The sequence below is a fragment of the Callithrix jacchus genome, chromosome 7 (assembly GCF_049354715.1).
Source record: "Callithrix jacchus isolate 240 chromosome 7, calJac240_pri, whole genome shotgun sequence".
NCBI classification, from domain to species: Eukaryota; Metazoa; Chordata; class Mammalia; order Primates; family Cebidae; genus Callithrix; species Callithrix jacchus.
In genome coordinates this window covers 45,882,460-45,900,382 of record NC_133508.1, presented here as the reverse complement: position 1 = coordinate 45,900,382, position 17,923 = coordinate 45,882,460, and the positions used below count along the sequence as shown (strand labels likewise).

The window sequence follows — 17,923 nt, the reverse complement described above, 5'->3', positions numbered from 1 at the left end:
CGGCTCGGGCAGAGGAGTGGATCTCTGGCCCGGGTCGGCCCAGAGACGCCTCCCCCGGAGACAAAGCCGACTCCCTGCAGCGCCGCGCTACGCCACGGTGGGCCTAGCGCAAACGCCTCGGCCGCGGCATTGCCCCTTTAAGCGGCGCGCGCCCTGATTGGCTGCGGAAGGAGGCGGGGCGGGGCGCGGCGACCTCACGCCCAGCGTAAACACTATATATAGAGGCGGCTGCTGCAGCCGCGGCGACGGCGGCCCAGTGCGAGGCAGAGTGTTAGCGGTATTGCGAGCCAGCGAGAGGCGCCTGCGCGATGTCCGGGCCCCTGAGCCCGCGGCGCTGAGCCAGCCGGGACGGACATGCGCGGGAGGGCGCCGCGGGACAGCCGCCGCTCCTCCGGGGTAAGGGGCCTGGCGCGCTGAGGGGGTGGGGAGGGCCGCGCAGCGCTCCGCTCACTCAGGCCCCCAGCACCGGGCGCCGGGATCGAGGCGGCTCTCCGACGCCAGGGCGGGGGCGTGGAGGGCGCGGGGAGGGTCGCCGCGACGCGGAGTCTTCTCTGGGACGGAGGGAGGGGCCGACCTGGCGCTCGCGGGCTTCTCCCTGAGGTGCGGAGGGCGGGACCCTCCTCGGCGGCGCAGCCCGGGCCTGGGGACGCCGTGAGGTGCTGGCGCCCGCCCTCTTCTCCACGCCGGCAGTGGTCGTCGCGCGGCCCTTCGGCTGGCGGGGGCCATGCACCCGAGCGCGCGGGACACGTCCCCGCAGCACCGGGACCGCCAAGCACGAGGGTCCTCGTCCCGCAGCCTGCGCTCGCGGGCTTGCCCGGCGGGGATGAGCGACTTCGGGGCTGGGGACTCGTTTTTTGGGGTTTTTTTTTTTCTTTGTAAAAATCGGGGTTGCGTTGTCTTGTTCACACCGTGTGCGGGTCAGTCCGGTCCTGAAAGCTGGGGTGGGAGGCCGCTGGCGGCTCGTGATTGCTTGCGGTGGCTGGTACTGGTTCTCTTTGGCGGTCAGCCCCAGTCCCTCTGCCTAATCTCCCAGCGGCGGTGGTGATTCCGAAATCAGTATTTTAAAATTCGTCTGAGCTGTTCTGAACGCTTTCTTCTCTCTTAGAAACCTGATTCTTTGCTTTGAACGTCTTAGGTACCGCTTTGAATGGAATGGGACTGCAGAATTATGTGCTCAAGACGTGAATGCTTACTGGGAATTTCGTGTGTGTATTTATATGTATATCATAGCCCTGTACAAATTAGATGACTCCTTAACCATGAATGGTGCTGTATTGGTGCTTGCTAAGTCTTTATTAGGATTTCATCATTGCATGAAAGAAACCAGTCTCTTACCCGATAAAAATATGAATAGCTTGTTAGTCATAAACTTAAGTCAGTCAGAATGGAGACTGTAGCTTTAAAAGAGATGTGGTGGTGACTTGAGGTACACCTGCAACACAGGTAGGGCAAGACTGGTTTCTAGGCAACTGTCAGGGGTGAAGAAAGGTGAGGTTAAAATGCCCTTTTTTTCCCTTCCAGAACAAATGTTTAGCCTTTTATAAATGTGTAAGAATGTAATGGGTACAAATTTGTTGAGACTTGAACATCCAAGTTCAACGTACCTATTTTTTTAACTGCATTTCTTTGCTTGCCTTTCTGTAATTACAATATACAAGCTTAAGTAAAATTTTTTTTGAACAGAGACCAAAGACAGACTAGGTACCTATATCAGCAGATAACTGAATTTTGCAAAGACCGAAATAAAAGAAGCTGGTTTCTTGCAAACATGCTGGCTGTAATTGGTTACCAATATGTTATCAAGCAAGTTCTTTTCCAGATATTAGCAAGTTTGGAGAAAAATACGGAGGATTTAGCGTGGACTTCAGAGACTATTTTTCATTCCCTTCACTCCAAGCAGAGGTTTATTTTCACCTGCGTGTTCCAGTGGACAGTGGATAAGTGATAGAGGTCTTGGACTAACGATTTTATAACCTGACAGATATATTAGATTGTAAACTCCTTAAGGGTAGGCACTTTGCCTTGGGTAGCTTGTCTTATGCAGCCTTGCATAGCTGATGATGCTGATAAATAATTGCATGAAAGCATGTTTTACCTTTCAAGGCTCAGCAGGAGTGGACCAGTCAATGATAAGGGTTGGAAAGCAAATCCGTTTAATTTTTTTATGGCTGTTATTATGAAATGAATTATTCCTATTTTTGACAGGTAAACTATTGTTTCAATCATTGATTTTTCCTACTTGCAGTTCACAATAAATACTGGTCAGTCTTTGTACAATTTAATTATGCTTGAGTTTTTGTATGAAAGTAACTCTTGATTGCTGTTGCTTCTTAAAAGTTGAGCTAGATAATAGTTCCTTTCTGCTAAAACTAATGGTAGCTTTTCAAAGCAATTTGCCTAAATTACAGGTACAATCTAACATGCTTGAAACTGACCTGATTGTCTGCATACCATCAGATTGCTTTAGAAAGGAGCAGAGGAGGGAGAAGGAGGTGCCAAGGGTAATTCCAGGAATTTGAATGGCATAGGCTCCCTCTACCAGAGAAACAACTCTGCTCTTAATTTAAATAAATTTGAATTGATACTTCATCATCTGGATACATTTAGCATCCTTTGCAGGTGTATGGCTTTATAAAAGCTAATGAATAACTCTCTACATAAATGCAGTCCAGTTGTGGTATTCTGCCGTTGTTCACACAGCATAAACATATACTTTGTAAAGGTAGATGAGGCGAATAAGTTTGAGGGTCCTAAATGTAAGTTATTAGCTTAAGCTGGGCGCGGTGGCTCATGCCTATAATTCCAGCACTTTGGGAGGCTGAGGCGGGTGGATTACGAGGTCAAGAGATCGAGACCATCCTGGTCAACAAGGTGAAACCCCGTCTCTACTAAAAATACAAAAATTAGCTGGGCATGGTGGTGCGCGCCTGTAGTCCCAGCTACTCGAGAGGCTGAGGCAGAATTGCTTGAACCCAGGAGGCGGAGGTTGCGGTGAGCCCAGATCGTGCCATTGCACTCCAGCCTGGGTAACAACAGCGAAACTCCATCTCAAAAAAAAAAAAAAGTTATTAGCTTAACAGAATTCGTTTCAAGGTAGGGAAAAGTTAGTGATTTCAGAAGGTGGTGGGGAGGATTCTGAGATTTGAAGTCTTTGTTGATACTGTAGTCCAACTCCTCACACCATAAAATTGGGCAATATTACAAAAAGACCACTCTTCCAGGACTCAATGAATGTGTCTTTAAAACGTGGGGCTTTTGGCCAGGCTCAGTGGTTCACGCCTGTAATCCCAGCACTTCGGGAGGCCAAGGTGGGCAGATGGCTTGAGCCCAGGAGTATGAGACCAACCTGGGCAACATGGTGAAACCCCATCTCTACAAAAAAACAAAAATTATCTGAACATGGTGGCACATGCCTGTAGTCCCAGCTACTCAGGAGGCTGAGGTGGGTGGATTGCTTGAGCCCGGGAGGAATAGGTTGCAGTGAGCCAAGATCACTGCACTACAGCCTGTGTGACAGAGTGAGACCCTGTTTTAAAAAAAAAAAAGAAAGAAAAAAAAGGGCAGGGCATGGTGGCTCACACCTGTAATCCAACTTTGGGAGGCCAAGGCATTTGGATCAGAAGGTCAGGAGATTGAGACCATCCTGGCCAACATGGTGAAACACCATCTCTACTTAAAATACAAAAATTAGCCAGGTGTGGTTGCCCACACCTGTAATCCCACCTACTCAGGAGGCCGAGGCAGGAGAATAGTTTGAACTAGGGAGACAGAGGTTGCAGTGAGCTGCAATCGTGCCAGTGCACTCCAGCCCAGTGACAGAGGGAGACTCCGTCTCAAAAAAAAAAAGTGGGGCTTTGGCTACAGAAATGGAGCCCTTTTCAGGTTGGAAATAATAGGAAGATAAGGATTAGAAAACATTGTCCAGAAGCTCTCATTTCAGTACCCTAGATGTGAAACTGGACTAATCACAGATTGTTTTTTAAACAACTATTCGCTCAGTAGAATTGTCTTCTGACTCTTATCAGGGATGCCTCTTTTTCAGCCTTTAGATTTCCATTGTAAAAGTCACCTACTCAGGCCTTCCCAAACCACCTGTGCAAATATGTTCTCTTCTACCCCCTCATCCTGTTGCTGTACCCTGCTTGTTTCCTTGGAAGGTATGGCCATCCGAAATTGTTTGCTTGCTTGTTTATTCTCCTCCCTTAATAGATGGAAGGCTTCTTCAGGCAGCAACCGTATCTCTTTTTCACCTCACATGGTATCTAAGCTAGAATAAGCACTTGATAAATATTTGGGAAAAGAATTAATCCTTGCCCTCTAAGAATTTTTTAGCCGAATGAGCACTATGAGTTGAGTTTCTGTTCCTGTCTTTGCTATTGACTCGCAGTTAGGCCTTCAGCATTTAACTTAGCAGCCCTTTGCTTCAGTTTCTCCATTTATAAACAAGAATGTTACAAGGAGAAACGAGGTTGTTACCTAAAATGAAGATACTATAGAGCAGAGAGGTAGTGAAAGTGTGGGGGAAAATGCTGGATTATATGACAGAAGAGCCATGATCGCCTTATTGCTTATAGCAAGATATTTAACCTCACTTTGTTTCCTCATCTGCAAAATGGAGATTATAATCTCTGCCTCTTACAGGGATGTTGTGAGGATCAAGTGAGATAATGTGTAAGAAGGTGCCCTGTAACTTGTAGAGTGCTTTACAAATATAAGGTATTCTATTACTAAATTCCGGATTTTACAATACAGTGTGATTATTATGCCATCATTGAGATCCATGCTGTGAAAGAGTATTAAAAAGAGGTCCGTTGGGTATACATAGTAACCCCTTATTACAAGTAAAAACAGACTTGTGTAGTATCAAATACCGTGTTGTCAAGGGTTCTGTTGTCGTGGGGCTTCAATGTATTGTTAAAGATGGAGGGCCTCAAAATAATTGTTTGAAGTGGTCATAGAATGTCAAATTGATGCCTTAACCCACCCATTTTATAGGATACATAGGCCAGATCTACAATTAATAACTTTTAATAGAAGAATTTAAGGGAACAGGAACTTTCATTAGCTATGAAAAAAACTACTACCAGTAAATCCAAAAAAGAAAGCATCTGTGCTACCCTTAAAAGTTGAGCATTCTACTCAGTAAGATCCTATTTCACCAGTTTAAAAAGCTCTAGGGACTAGAAGAGGCAGTGTGGGGCGTTGGTGAAGGGCCTGGACACTGAAGCCGGGCTGTCTGGTTGAGGTCCCAGCCCCATCGCTCACCAGGTTTGACCTTGAGCAAGTTCTTTAACTCTGCCTCAAGTAGGTGAGAGTAATAATAGTAGCCCACCTTATGGCATTATAGAGAGGATGAAATAAGTTAATAGACATAAAGCACTTAGAACAATGCTTGCCTGGCAGTTGTAGGTCCAGTGAATGTTAGTTATTTTTAATGGTTTTATATTAATTGTAACAATCTAGAGTTACCCATTGGATGACTTAAATGCTTGTTAAATAAATTTGAAGTTTTAAAGACTTGCGTCCCATCATCAGACCATTGTGCTCATTGTCTTTAGACTAGAATTTGTATTTTTCTCCCCTGTGTGAGTATATATAGGTACTGCTTGTGCTATTCTGTAGGAAAAATACAAAGGACAAAAGAACATATATTCCTGCTCCTACTTCTCTGCTGTCACACTAAAATTGTGTAGGAGGCTTAAGTGAGTGAAAAGACTGGATTATGGTAGTTGAGGGAATGGGTTTTTTGTTAGCTTACCATTTCTTAAAATACTTGGCTAGAAAGCATTTTGAATTATTGAATAAATTATGTCATTTATTTTGTATTTGACAATTCGAAGATAAATTATTTGCTCTGTTGCCTCTACTTCACCACCTATAAATGGCCCATTATGTTCTGGACATGTTTAAGAGCCCCCGAGGAATGGAGCGGCAAACACAGACACAAATGTTCATCTTTACCACATTGAAATACATTTTAATGTTTACTGAAGCCATCAAGATTTTCTTGAATTCATGCAGGAGAATTTTAATTACATTAAAATATGATATTATTTTAAAAGTCAACTATGTTTTTAATTTAAAGGCTATTTATGCTTGCCATGGTGGCAAAGTACAACTAAGAAAGTTTTCTTAACTTACCTCCCTCTTTCTCTTCCTACCTCTAAATCATAGGCTATTAAAATGAAATCTGGGCCAGGCGTAGTGGCTCACGCCAGTAATCCCAGCACTTTGGGAGGCCAAGGCAGGCAGATCACCTGAGGTTGGGAGTTCAAGACCAGCCTGACCAATATGGAGAAACCCTGTCTCTACTAAAAATACAAAAAGTAGTCAGGCGCAGTGGCAGGCACCTGTAGTCCCATATACTCGGGAGGCTGAGGCAGGACAATCGCTTGAACCTGGGAGGCTGAGGTGGTGAGCCGAGATCGCGCCATTTTACTCCAGCCTGGGTGGCAAGAGCGAGACTTCATTTGGAGAAGAAAACAAAAAAAGTGGGGGGGGATATTTTTGGGTGGATTTTTTTTTTAGTGTTCTCATAGGTGATTATTTTAGACATTTTTTTTAAGTAAACATAAACATGCAGAGATCGGTATATTTGGGAAAGATCTAAAATCATGGAGTTTGTCATGTTCTTAAATCAGTTTATTTTTATCATTTTTGCCTCTAAATGTAGTTACCTTATTATCCTCCCTGGTTATGGAAGTACTTAATGTAGGTACTTCTTAAATGGAACTGAAAAGACCATTTATCACCCTGAATAAACAGAAATCAGGTTCTAGAACCAGATTGAAAGGAGGAAATTACATCACACTCTTAAATAAGGAAGCACTGGGCAGAACTGGATGAGTTGTATGACAAAAATGTGCCCCTCCTCCTCCCATGGATGGCTTCTGAGATTATTAATGAGATCTGGTGGCAAGGTAAGCATATCTAGGTTACTGCCTTAAGGTAGTGTACGTTCCTTTTTTTTTTAAGCAGTTTCAAAGAGACTATCCTCAAGCTAAAGGCATGTGATTTCACCTTAATGAAGAAAGTGCAGTGTGCTTTTTGGTGTCACTTAGAAAAATGAAAGTGACCTTACATTTAGCAGCAAAAACACAGTCTAGAAGGAACTGTGTTTTAAGAGAAAGTAAAAACACTGTTTTCACAAAGTGCCCCCACCAATTGCTTCATGTCAATAAGCTGTAACAGAAACTAGTTTAGAAAGCTACAGTGTTAACCACTGAAGCTTATAAGTTTTACTCTGTCTACAAACTGTCTACTTTGAATTCTGGAATGAATTTAATAAAAATTCCTTCCTGTTACATATCGCAGGCTTGTTACATTATTATTGGGCAGTTGCCTCACTCCAGCACGCATTAGGTATATCCTTTATAAATCTGCTTTTTCCCGAGCTCTTCACTGACCCACAGTGTATGTGAATCTTTTTTGTGTAATCATTTTTTAAAAATGAGATGGATATTTTCTCAGTATCCATTTAGGAAATAATAGACATGAATGACGCCAAGATCTACAAGGAGAAAGCATAAATCAGACATGAGTTCTGTCCTAGATGATTTGAAGGGTGGAAGGGGAAGTGGGGCCCAGAACAGAGCTGCTGCTCTGGTGTTTCATAAAAGGGAGTGGCATCGTGGAGAAGGTAGGGTAGAGTTGACCTTAAAGGATAAATCGAATTTTAACAGAGATTTGAGGAAAATCGAAAAGAGCTTGAAGATACAGATTAGGTTTATATTGTGGAGGCCTTGAGTGCCAGGCTGAGGAGGTTTTATTTAGGAAACTTCGAAGTTTTTTTAAGCAGCAGCAGATCTTAGTTTGAGCTGTTGTTGAGGGGTATTGACCTGGTACTGGTGTGTAGAATAGGTTGCGTATTTCCAGACGCCAGGAATAATGATGCCTGTGAATGGAAGGCTAAGATTTGAGAAACCAGGTAAAAGTAGTCTGTGGAAGTTGGCAGTTGAATGTACATGGCCTCAGGTTAAAAATGGTGTCTTAAGAAAGAAGTAAGATCGTCTTAGACCCTGAACTGGTTTGGGGAAGGGATGGAGTACGAAGTGAAAGGAGGAGTTTGATTTGTAGAGTTTGAGATGCCAGAGGGCCATCCAAGTGGAAAGATAATCACCAGACAATAGGAAATGCAAAGCTAAAGCTTGAGCCAGGCTGGAGTCATTGATTGAGGAGCTATGAGTTGAAGCTATAGAAGTGGATTAATAAAAGGATAGATAACCTCAAGAAACAAATGATTTTAGGGTTACATTTTTCCCTTGAATTTGAAAAATAATCAAGTTATGTTAACAGAAAAAGATGGTTCGCATCTGAAATTTGGTGTTTCACTGCATTTTAGACCCACTAAAAAGGCTAGTTCATGAAGTTTGGAAAAGTTATGCCTTAGGTTATTTGGGTCCTCGTCTAAACCATGCTGCCTGGATTAACATTCGCTTTCCTGTTTTTGCATTCCATAACATAATGCCATCTTGTACTTTTAGATATTGATTTTCCCACATAGGTACATTTTTGCAATTGTTTTCCTAATTAGTTGCAAGACAGATAAAATGTGAACTGCAGCATTAAATTTCACTTGGGAAGAGTTTGTTTCTTTTTAGCTTGAGGTTGGTAAAATTGATTGATTTTCTCCCCCCCCTTTCATTTGCACTGAATACTGGAAGGTTTTTAGTAAGATAGAAAAAGTTTCAGGTGGTTTCATACCCTCAGTTTACAATCTGAGGAACATGTTTTTAAAAGCTTGCTTCCAAACCTGTAGCACATTGCCCTTGTTGAGTCTACAGTTTAAAGTTATTTTCCAAAAGAAGAGAACATGGCAGTTATATTGCCCCCCTCATCTCCCATGCTAGCAAGTAGGAAGTTCGGACAGTTTCATAACATGGCCCATTCACAATTCCCCATTGAAATTTAGAGGCAGGTCACCTTCTATGAATACACAAAGACACTATTGTGGTCAGAAGTGAGCTGGCTTAGTGAACACAATTCTTTTATACTAAAAAATTTTTTTTCTTAAGAAAGCTAACAAGTAGGTGATAGAAACAATGAATAAAAAATAACTTTTTCTAGAACATATAAATGATTTTAAGTGACCACTGAAATGTAAGCTTAGAATTCCAAGGCAATTTCTGCAGAGGCGATAGTTACACAATCATTCTGTTGAAAGCTAAGATTTAGATGGCATTAGGAGGCTGACACACAGTAATTACTAGTAGTACTTGTTGGCTTGCAGACAGGTGGGGGTTGGGCCTCCAGAATCCCCTGCAGCGTTTTCCTGTAATCTGGATGAGCGATCTTCAAACGTGTGCTTTCAAACTACTTAAATACCATATTCTTCCTATCTTGCCTTTCATTTTTATATTACCACAGATACTTTCCTCATAGTCTTGCCAGTGCTTGTAGAATGCTTAGAAAAAGTTCGAGAAACCACTGGGCTTAGTACACAGAGGGAGAGGCTAGCAATATTTTTAAATCGGTTTTTAAATTTTTTATAGCTTAATGGTAGATAACACGGTTGCTTCATTTCAGTAATCTGAAAACCAGTCCTCAAAAGACCTCCCAATAATTTAGAATTCTTAAATGACAGAATGTTTTCTTTTATCATATATTTGAGAGATTGATTTTAAAGAAAAATAATGCTTGACTATCTGAAATAATATTTTAACTCTTACCATAAAATCTCTGCCTGGTATATCAGAACAACTGACTGTGGAAGGGTAAAATGCAGAGAACCGGGCATTGGATCCATCCTCTGTGTTACTGAAATCTTTCACCTGTAGAACTTGACTATCACTGTGTTCCTTTTTAATGTGAAAATAAACACTTGCAGAGTATTTTTAAAAGGTTTTTAGCTTTAAAAAAAATCCTATGCCTTACACAATGTGTATATTGAGTTGATACTGATTATGATAATTAGATGGTATTATACAATCATTCATTCAACAAACATTCACTTACTGAGCACCTACTAATGTTCCAGGTACTGATTATTAAAAGGTGATTGAGACACAGCCTGTGTCCTGAGCTTACAGTCTAGTAGGAGGTGACAGATTTGTAAATAATAGATTGGAAGTTGCTGAGCAATTTAAAAAAAAAAAAAAAAAAAACCAAGAAACCTGTATACCTCTCACTCCAGCAAATGTGTCATAGTCATGTTCAGTCCCTTGCAGTGCCCAGCACTCAGTAGGTGTGCAGATACTATTTGCACTAATCTTTTACTAATATTTAGTGAGAGAATAAGAACGTGTTATAGTGTATATATGTACATGCCCCAAAAGGGGTCAGTGTTATACAGATGGTTGACAAATAATGTCCTGGTGCCTTAGGAAAAAACCCTAAACTTATCATAAGTAAACTTGGCTATCTGAAGACAGCAGAGGCTTATTAACCCTTACATAACAAATAATAAAAAAGGAGAGTGAAAAAGGGGCCATAGAGACTCTAGACATGTAACATCTGACAAGGGGGGTTGGGGGTCCTAAAGTTGAGGAACTGCTAATTTAAGAAAAATGTACTTAGCCTTTGTTATCCATGCCTTGCAGCTAAGCAGGTAATGTTACTGGGCATTTCACAAAGGAGAATGTAAAGAATGTACCTTTAAGTTTGTCTTTAAAAGGGAGGGAGGAAGCTGTCCCAGGCTTCCACTGAAGCTAGTAATCTTGCAGAACTTGATTTTTACAGGATAATGGAAATTAGTATCTTCATCCATCACTATTTGTTGCTTGAACAAGTAGTAACTGGATAATTTGTTTTCCTTTGGCCAACCCTGAAATACAAAATCCAAATAAATGCTAGACCCTAGGGTAGTCAGGTGCCAATACTGTAGCAACTCTTGCTTAATTCCAGCATTGGATTTTAGTGAATATTAGTTCTGCAGCATAAAATACAGTGGTTTCTTAAATTACTTTTTGAGCTTGGGAAAAATTAGCAGGATTCCCTGGTGCTTCATGCCCGGTGCAGCTGTAGCTTAGAAGACTGGTTTAAGAGGTTAGGGGAGGGTCTGTGTGCATTGGCAAGCAAGTGTGATTTGTTGTGCAACTATCAGGCTCTGCAGTAGGAGGTCTGCTTTTGCTGGCAATAGATTATTTCTCGTTTCACTCAAACATTTCATGTCTTTTGGATTAGCATTTACACAAAAATTATTTTTAGTGTTTACATTTAAGTACCCTCATGAGATGCAAGAATTAGTTAAGTAAGAATTAAGTGAAAGTCCACAGCTAATTTTTTCTATTCAGCATCCCCCCAAATTCTCTCATATTAGCTTTGCTGTAATAGACTGTCCTAATGGAGGCGTTTCTGAATTGTTCTCTTTATTCTCTCTTCTACCTTCCCTAGGGAATGAAAGCTACTGGTTGATTTTAAAATGCCTGGGCCTCACCGGTTTGGAGATGTCCCAGAATAAGGCACAATGTCAACAGCAGGAATTGCTGCTCAGGAGATCAGAGTCCCATTAAAAACTGGATTTCTACATAATGGCCGAGCCATGGGGAATATGAAGAAGACCTGCTGGAGCAGTCGCAGTGAGTTTACAAAGTAAGTAGAGGATGTCATGCTGCTGTAATCTGGATGAATGTGGGATGCTAAAATGAGAGAGGCTATGATTGCTCTTTGTTTGTGACCAAGGTATCTTCCTCCTTTCAGCAACTTTTTAAATATTGATCCCACAACCATGGCCTACGATCTGAACCCTTCTGCTCAGGAGCGCCTAATACCACTTGGTATGTATTCTGAAAATCTGATCAGGGTAAGCATTTGAGAACTGTCTGGATTCAGGTTAGTTTGTCCTCCAGCATTATTTTTTTAAATGAGGAAACCTGAATTATTTCCAACAACAGCCTGACCCCTAGTGGCAACAGATTCAGAAGATAACTGTGTTTTTCTTAAGCTATTGTACTCTGCCTCCAGAGTCCCGGGCTCACTGATTCCTAAGTAGGACTGTTTGTGGACATGTGATCTTCTAAAATCAAGAATCAGTTCTCATTTCAGCTATGATGCATACTTTACTTCATGAAACCTCAGACAAGACCTCCCACCTTTCTTACTAGTATTGAATGCATGTTTGACAGTAATAGATGAAAACAGTATAAATATTCCTCAAAATTTAGAAAATAATCTGCTTAATGTGAATATTATGTTCCTTGTATCTTTATCAAGAGCTGCATGTGACGAACACATTGCAAGCAAGTCCATTCACTCACAAATGATGTGATGTGCTAGCAGTAACAACTTGGTCTTATCTCACTGGTACCCTTTGTGCCTAGGATTGTCACATGTCTGCAGTGGCAAGGCTTGTATCGTATGGTATCATGTAAATTATATGCTGTTCGTCTTCCGCAAATTTTGCACACGTCACAAAACTTGCCTGTGATGTGTGGGTGTGCATTGTGCACATGTCCGAGGGAGATAGAAGAGATAGTTTGTTCTTTGAACCACACCATGTGCGGTAACAATCTTCTAGTCTCTAATTACACTTGTGGTGGTTGCATGGGTGTTTTCAGGGTGACAGGAGTCAGGTGTTTCACTCACAATTGAAGAAGAAAGCTGTGGAAGCATAGGTAGCTGGGGCACTCTCCCCCTCACAGGTGGAGAGAGGATTGTGGATCTTTTCTTAACATCTCTTGTTCATTCTAGGGCACGCTTCCAGATCTGCTCCGATGAATGGCCACTGCTTTGCAGAAAATGGCCCATCTCAAAAGACCAGCTTGCCCCCTCTTCTTATTCCCCCAAGTGAAAACTTGGGACCACATGAAGAGGATCAAGTTGTATGTGGTTTTAAGAAACTCACAGTGAACGGGGTTTGTGCTTCCACTCCTCCACTGACACCCATCAAAAACTCCTCTTCCCTTTTCCCCTGTGCCCCGCTTTGTGAACGGGGTTCTCGGCCTCTTCCACCATTGCCAATCTCCGAATCCCTCTCTCTGGATGACACAGACTGTGAGGTGGAATTCCTAACTAGCTCAGATACAGACTTCCTTTTAGAAGACTCTACACTTTCTGATTTCAAATATGATGTTCCTGGCAGGCGAAGCTTCCGTGGGTGTGGACAAATTAACTATGCATATTTTGATACCCCAGCTGTTTCTGCAGCAGATCTCAGCTACGTGTCTGACCAAAATGGAGGTGTCCCAGATCCAAATCCTCCTCCACCTCAGACCCACCGAAGATTAAGAAGGTCTCATTCGGGACCAGCTGGCTCCTTTAACAAGCCAGCCATAAGGATATCCAGCTGTTGCATACACAGAGCTTCTCCTAACTCCGATGAAGACAAACCTGAGGTTCCCCCCAGAGTTCCCATACCTCCTAGGCCAGTAAAGCCAGATTATAGAAGATGGTCAGCAGAAGTTACTTCGAGCACCTATAGTGATGAAGACAGGCCTCCAAAAGTACCGCCGAGAGAACCTTTGTCACCGAGTAACTCGCGCACACCGAGTCCCAAAAGCCTCCCGTCTTACCTCAATGGGGTCATGCCCCCAACACAGAGCTTTGCCCCTGATCCCAAGTATGTCAGCAGCAAAGCCCTGCAGAGACAGAACAGCGAAGGATCTGCCAATAAGGTTCCTTGCATTCTGCCCATTATTGAGAATGGGAAGAAGGTTAGTTCAACACATTATTACCTACTACCTGAGCGACCACCATACCTGGACAAATATGAAAAATTTTTTAGGGAAGCAGAAGAAACAAATGCAGGTGCCCAAATCCAGCCATTACCTGCTGACTGCGGTATAGCTTCAGCCACAGAGAAGCCGGACTCAAAAACAAAAATGGATACGGGGGGCCACGTGAAGCGTAAACATTTCTCCTATGTGGTTTCTCCTTAGACCTTAGGGTCATGGTTCAGCAGAGGTTACAGAGGAGCAAATGGCTCTCAGTTTTCCATTTTGATTGAAGTTCACAGAAAAATTGCAAAATAAAATAGTTGAACTCTGTCTTAAAATGGAAGGTTTAGAGCAGTTGTGAGATGCTGTTATGCTGAGAAACCCCGATTTTGTTAGCATTGGAAAAATTCAAGTCTATAATTTAAAGATGTGATGGTGGGGAGGGGAGGATGGGAAAGCTTTTTATATATGCATACGTGACATACCTATATATAAACTCGCAGTATAACCATAGACCATAGCTGCAGGTTAACCCATCAGTTACTATCTTAGAGTAATATATATTCAGAATAATAAACCCAAGCTGGAGAAAGGAGTCCTGATAGACTGAAAATTGAGCAAATGGAAGACAATACAGTATTGTTTAGATCAGAATCATTAAAAAAAATTTTGTTTAACAAGTTTGAAGATTTCTGGCTTTTAAGCCTGTTCTATTTTGTTTCATTTATTTTTGCAGGCAGTCTTTTCCATGGAGGGCAGGGTATCCATTCTTTACATGGGTATACCTACCCAGGTGAAAAATCATCCCAAGGCCTTGTACTTCCAGGTTTCATGTTATATCTTGTTGAGGGAGGGAGAGCAGCTTACTTGGCAACCATATTGTCACCTGTACATGTCATACATCTTGAAAAATAAAACGATAATAGAACTAGTGACTAATTTTCCCTTACAGCTCCACCCACTGAAGTGGCTTGTCATAGTGTGGGCCCTATTAGAGACAGTACGTTAGATTCAGATGGAAAAGTACACTAGCTGCCAGTGTTTAGGATGTCAGTTTTATAAAATAATGAAGCAATTAGCTATGCGATTGAGAGTTAATGTTTGGGGATGTGTGTTGTGGTTTTGCTTTTGTTTTTTAGACTGTATTAATAAACAAATACAACACAAGCTGGCCTTGTGTTGCTGGTTCCTATTCAGTATTTCCTGGGGATTGTTTGCTTTTTAAGTAAAACACTTCTGACCAATAGCTCAGTATGTCTGAATTCCAGAGGTCACATCAGCATCTTTCTGCTTTGAAAACTCTCACAGCTGGCTGCTTCACTCAGATGCAGTGAGACATATAGTTTGTGTTCCTATTTTCACATCCTTCAATGTATTTATCTTGAATAGATAAGCACAGAAGAGAAGGTGCTCACTAACAGAGGTACATTACCGCAATGTTCTCTCTAACAGTTAAACAAGCTGTTTACAGTTTCAACTGCTGAATATTATTTGAGCTATTTAAAGCTTATTATATTTTAGTATGAATTAAATGAAGGTTAAAACATGCTTAAGAAAAATGCACTGATTTCTGCATTATGTGTACAGTATTGGACAAAGGATTTTATTCATTTTGTTGCATTATTTTGAATATTGTCTTTTCATTTTAATAAAGTTATAATACTTATTTATGACACCATTAGTAATGTTTCTTGCCTAAACTCTTATAAAGTGTATGAAGCAATTTGACAGCATTATTTTTAAGCACAAGAGAAAATTATTTGAAGTTTAATGATTTCTTGAAACTCTTACTCTAAAATGAAAAATAATTTGTGCCATCTTTTTCACATATGAAAGTATACAGTGGAAGTGAGCTGTTTGTGTTTACCTTTTAACAACTGAAAGAGAACTGGATTCTGGGGTTACTATCAAAACATGACATTGTGGGGTAGGAGTCCACATCAAGGAGAATGTGACAGAAGAAACCAGTTCTGATGTGTAGACTTGGTTTGACTCATGCTGAGTTTTAGGACTAGGTCCTGGTTACTCTGGGCCGTTTGGCAGGTTTGCTTCTTGCTTCTTTGAGGACACCCAAGGAATCTGTGCCTGTCTTGGCCTGTCACAGAGATGGCAAGTCCACAGTGGACAAATGGGAGCCTGGCAGCCTTTGGATGGAGGCAGGGGCTGGAGTGCTATTTGTGAGCTTAGTCCCATGTCACCTAGCCCTGTGCCTGGTTGTCTTTACTGTCCTTTGCAGGCTCCTTTATCCTTTATCCCCTGGGAGAGGGTGGGAGCCCTCACGACCTTCACCAGGCACCTGCACTGTCTTGCTGCTCTCCAGAGTGAAGAGTGAGGGCTCAGGTTATCTCTTTCTAATTCTGTGTGAGGCCGATTATTTAAAATTCCAATGCCTTAATTTTCTCATTGGTAAAGTGGGCGGAGGGGTGGGAATTACTCTGATAACTGCATATAAACCATAGTATCTGGTACATAGGACCCCATACATGAGAACGGTTTGTGTCATCTAAAGGCATTTTATAGATGAAGACGCAGGCTTAGGACATTCAGTCAACAGACATTTGTTAAATCCCAGCCCCAGGCTGTATCCTGTGAAAACACATCCCCTTCCCTTACGGAATTTAAAGCAGATCATATAATTATGATTACATCTAATATTAAGTGCTAAATAAAAAGGTAATGAACGGTGGGAACAATGAGGACAGATAACGGGACCTGTGAGGTGGTAAGTTCTGAAGGGTCAGAATGGAAGCTGAGGGAGGAGTGAGCAGAGAGGTGTGTTACTGGCAGATGATGTGTGAGACCCTGAAGCAGGAAACAGCTGGGCAGCTTTCCAGAAAGTAGCTATCAGAAGTAGAAGGGGCCTGGAAAAGGGTAGTAGGTGCCTCAAAGATCCTAAGCAGGAGAGGAAGGTGATGTGATTTAAGAGGACAGTGGGCCGGGTGCAGAGGCTCATGCCTGTAATACCATCACTTTGGGAGGCTGAGGTGGGTGGATCACCTGAAGTCAGGAGTTCGAAACCAGCCTGGCCAACATGGTGAAACACCGTCTCTACTAAAAATACAAAAAGTAGCTGGGTGCAGTGGTGGATGCCTGTAATCCCAGCTACTCTGGAGGCTGAGGCAGGAGAATTGCTTGCACCCTGGAGGCAGAGGTTGCGGTGAGCCAAGATGGTGCCACTGCAGTCCAGCCTGGGCAACAGAGCCAGACTCCATCTGGAAAAAAAAAAAAAAAAAAAAAAAAGGACAGTAGCTGTTGTGTGGAGGACAGATTAGGGAGAAGCAAAAGGAAACAGGAAGACTTAATGGACAGAGGCTACTATAGTCCTGAACTGAGACAAGACTGCCTTGAGCAGTGGAGATGGAGAAAAACAGTAAAAGGTACCTGGAAGGTAGAAACATAAGTTCCAGACCATGGGGGCACATGTGCACTGCACCCTTCTCAAAGAAAGGCTGAGCGCGAGCATGGGGACTCAGGGCTTCCTGTGCCCTGTCCTGATGCATGGCCTGACCTGGGATGCAGTAAGGCCCCGCTGACTAGATGCCTGAATGCAGCACTTCCAGTACTTCATCTGTTTCTCGATTTGTTTTCGCCTCTTCCCCTCCCCTCCACTACCTTTTCTTGGTCCTATGGTCAAGAATACATTTCACTGGTTCTGTTTGCTTTCCATCTTACCTTTGTATTTTTACTTGTGTTTGCAAGTATATACCTTTTCCCTGATTTTTCCTGGCCAAGCAAATGTGTCTAGCTGCCATGCTAATGCCACACTACCACCAGAACACAACCCCCTAGCACCAGCTGCCTGCCAGTACACAAAGCAAGTTAATTCTAAAGTGTTCTTGTGGCATAGGTCAACCCAGCACTTCCAACACTCTTCTGTTGCTGAGTAAGATGCCAATGGGAAATCCGCTGTGTGGTTAGCTGCCACTTTATGCCCTGTTGAGTTCTCAAAGATGGTTCTGTCACAGAACAAAGTACTGGCCTAAAGTCAGGAAATCCAGGTTCCTGTCTTGACCTCTCACTTTTTTTTTTGTTTTAAAGAAACAAAGTCTTGCTCTTGTTGCCCCAGGCTCCAGGCTAGAGTGCAGTGGTGCCAATCTCTGCTCACTGCAATCTCTGCCTTCCTGGTTCAAGTGATTCTCCTGCCTCAGCCTCCTGAGTAGCTGGCATTACAGGCACCTGCCACCATGCCCAGCTAATTTTTATATTTTTAGTAGAGATGGGATTTCACCATGTTGACCAAGCTGGTTTCGAACTCCTGACCTTAAGTGACCTGCTCGCTTCAGCCTCCCAGAGTGTTGGGATTACAGATGTAAGCCACTGCACCCAGCCTT

The 17,923-nt window shown here is 42.5% G+C and overlaps 1 protein-coding gene across 2 annotated transcripts; it reads left to right on the top strand.

The window, feature by feature from the left end:
* The first annotated feature begins 244 nt into the window (after positions 1 to 244).
* ERRFI1 (ERBB receptor feedback inhibitor 1) lies at positions 245 to 15,265 on the top strand. 2 transcript variants are annotated; one of them, XM_002750243.6, is made up of 4 exons: positions 245 to 396; positions 11,332 to 11,529; positions 11,638 to 11,714; positions 12,628 to 15,265. In XM_002750243.6, the coding sequence occupies exons 2-4, from the start codon at positions 11,405 to 11,407 to the stop codon at positions 13,812 to 13,814; spliced, it is 1,389 nt and encodes a 462-aa protein (XP_002750289.3). In that variant the 5' UTR covers positions 245 to 396; positions 11,332 to 11,404; the 3' UTR covers positions 13,815 to 15,265. The 2 variants fall into 2 exon arrangements, with proteins under 2 accessions (XP_002750289.3, XP_078186420.1); XM_078330294.1 differs by lacking the exons at positions 245 to 396; positions 11,332 to 11,529 and having other exon boundaries at positions 11,700 to 11,740.
* Positions 15,266 to 17,923: the final 2,658 nt, after the last annotated feature.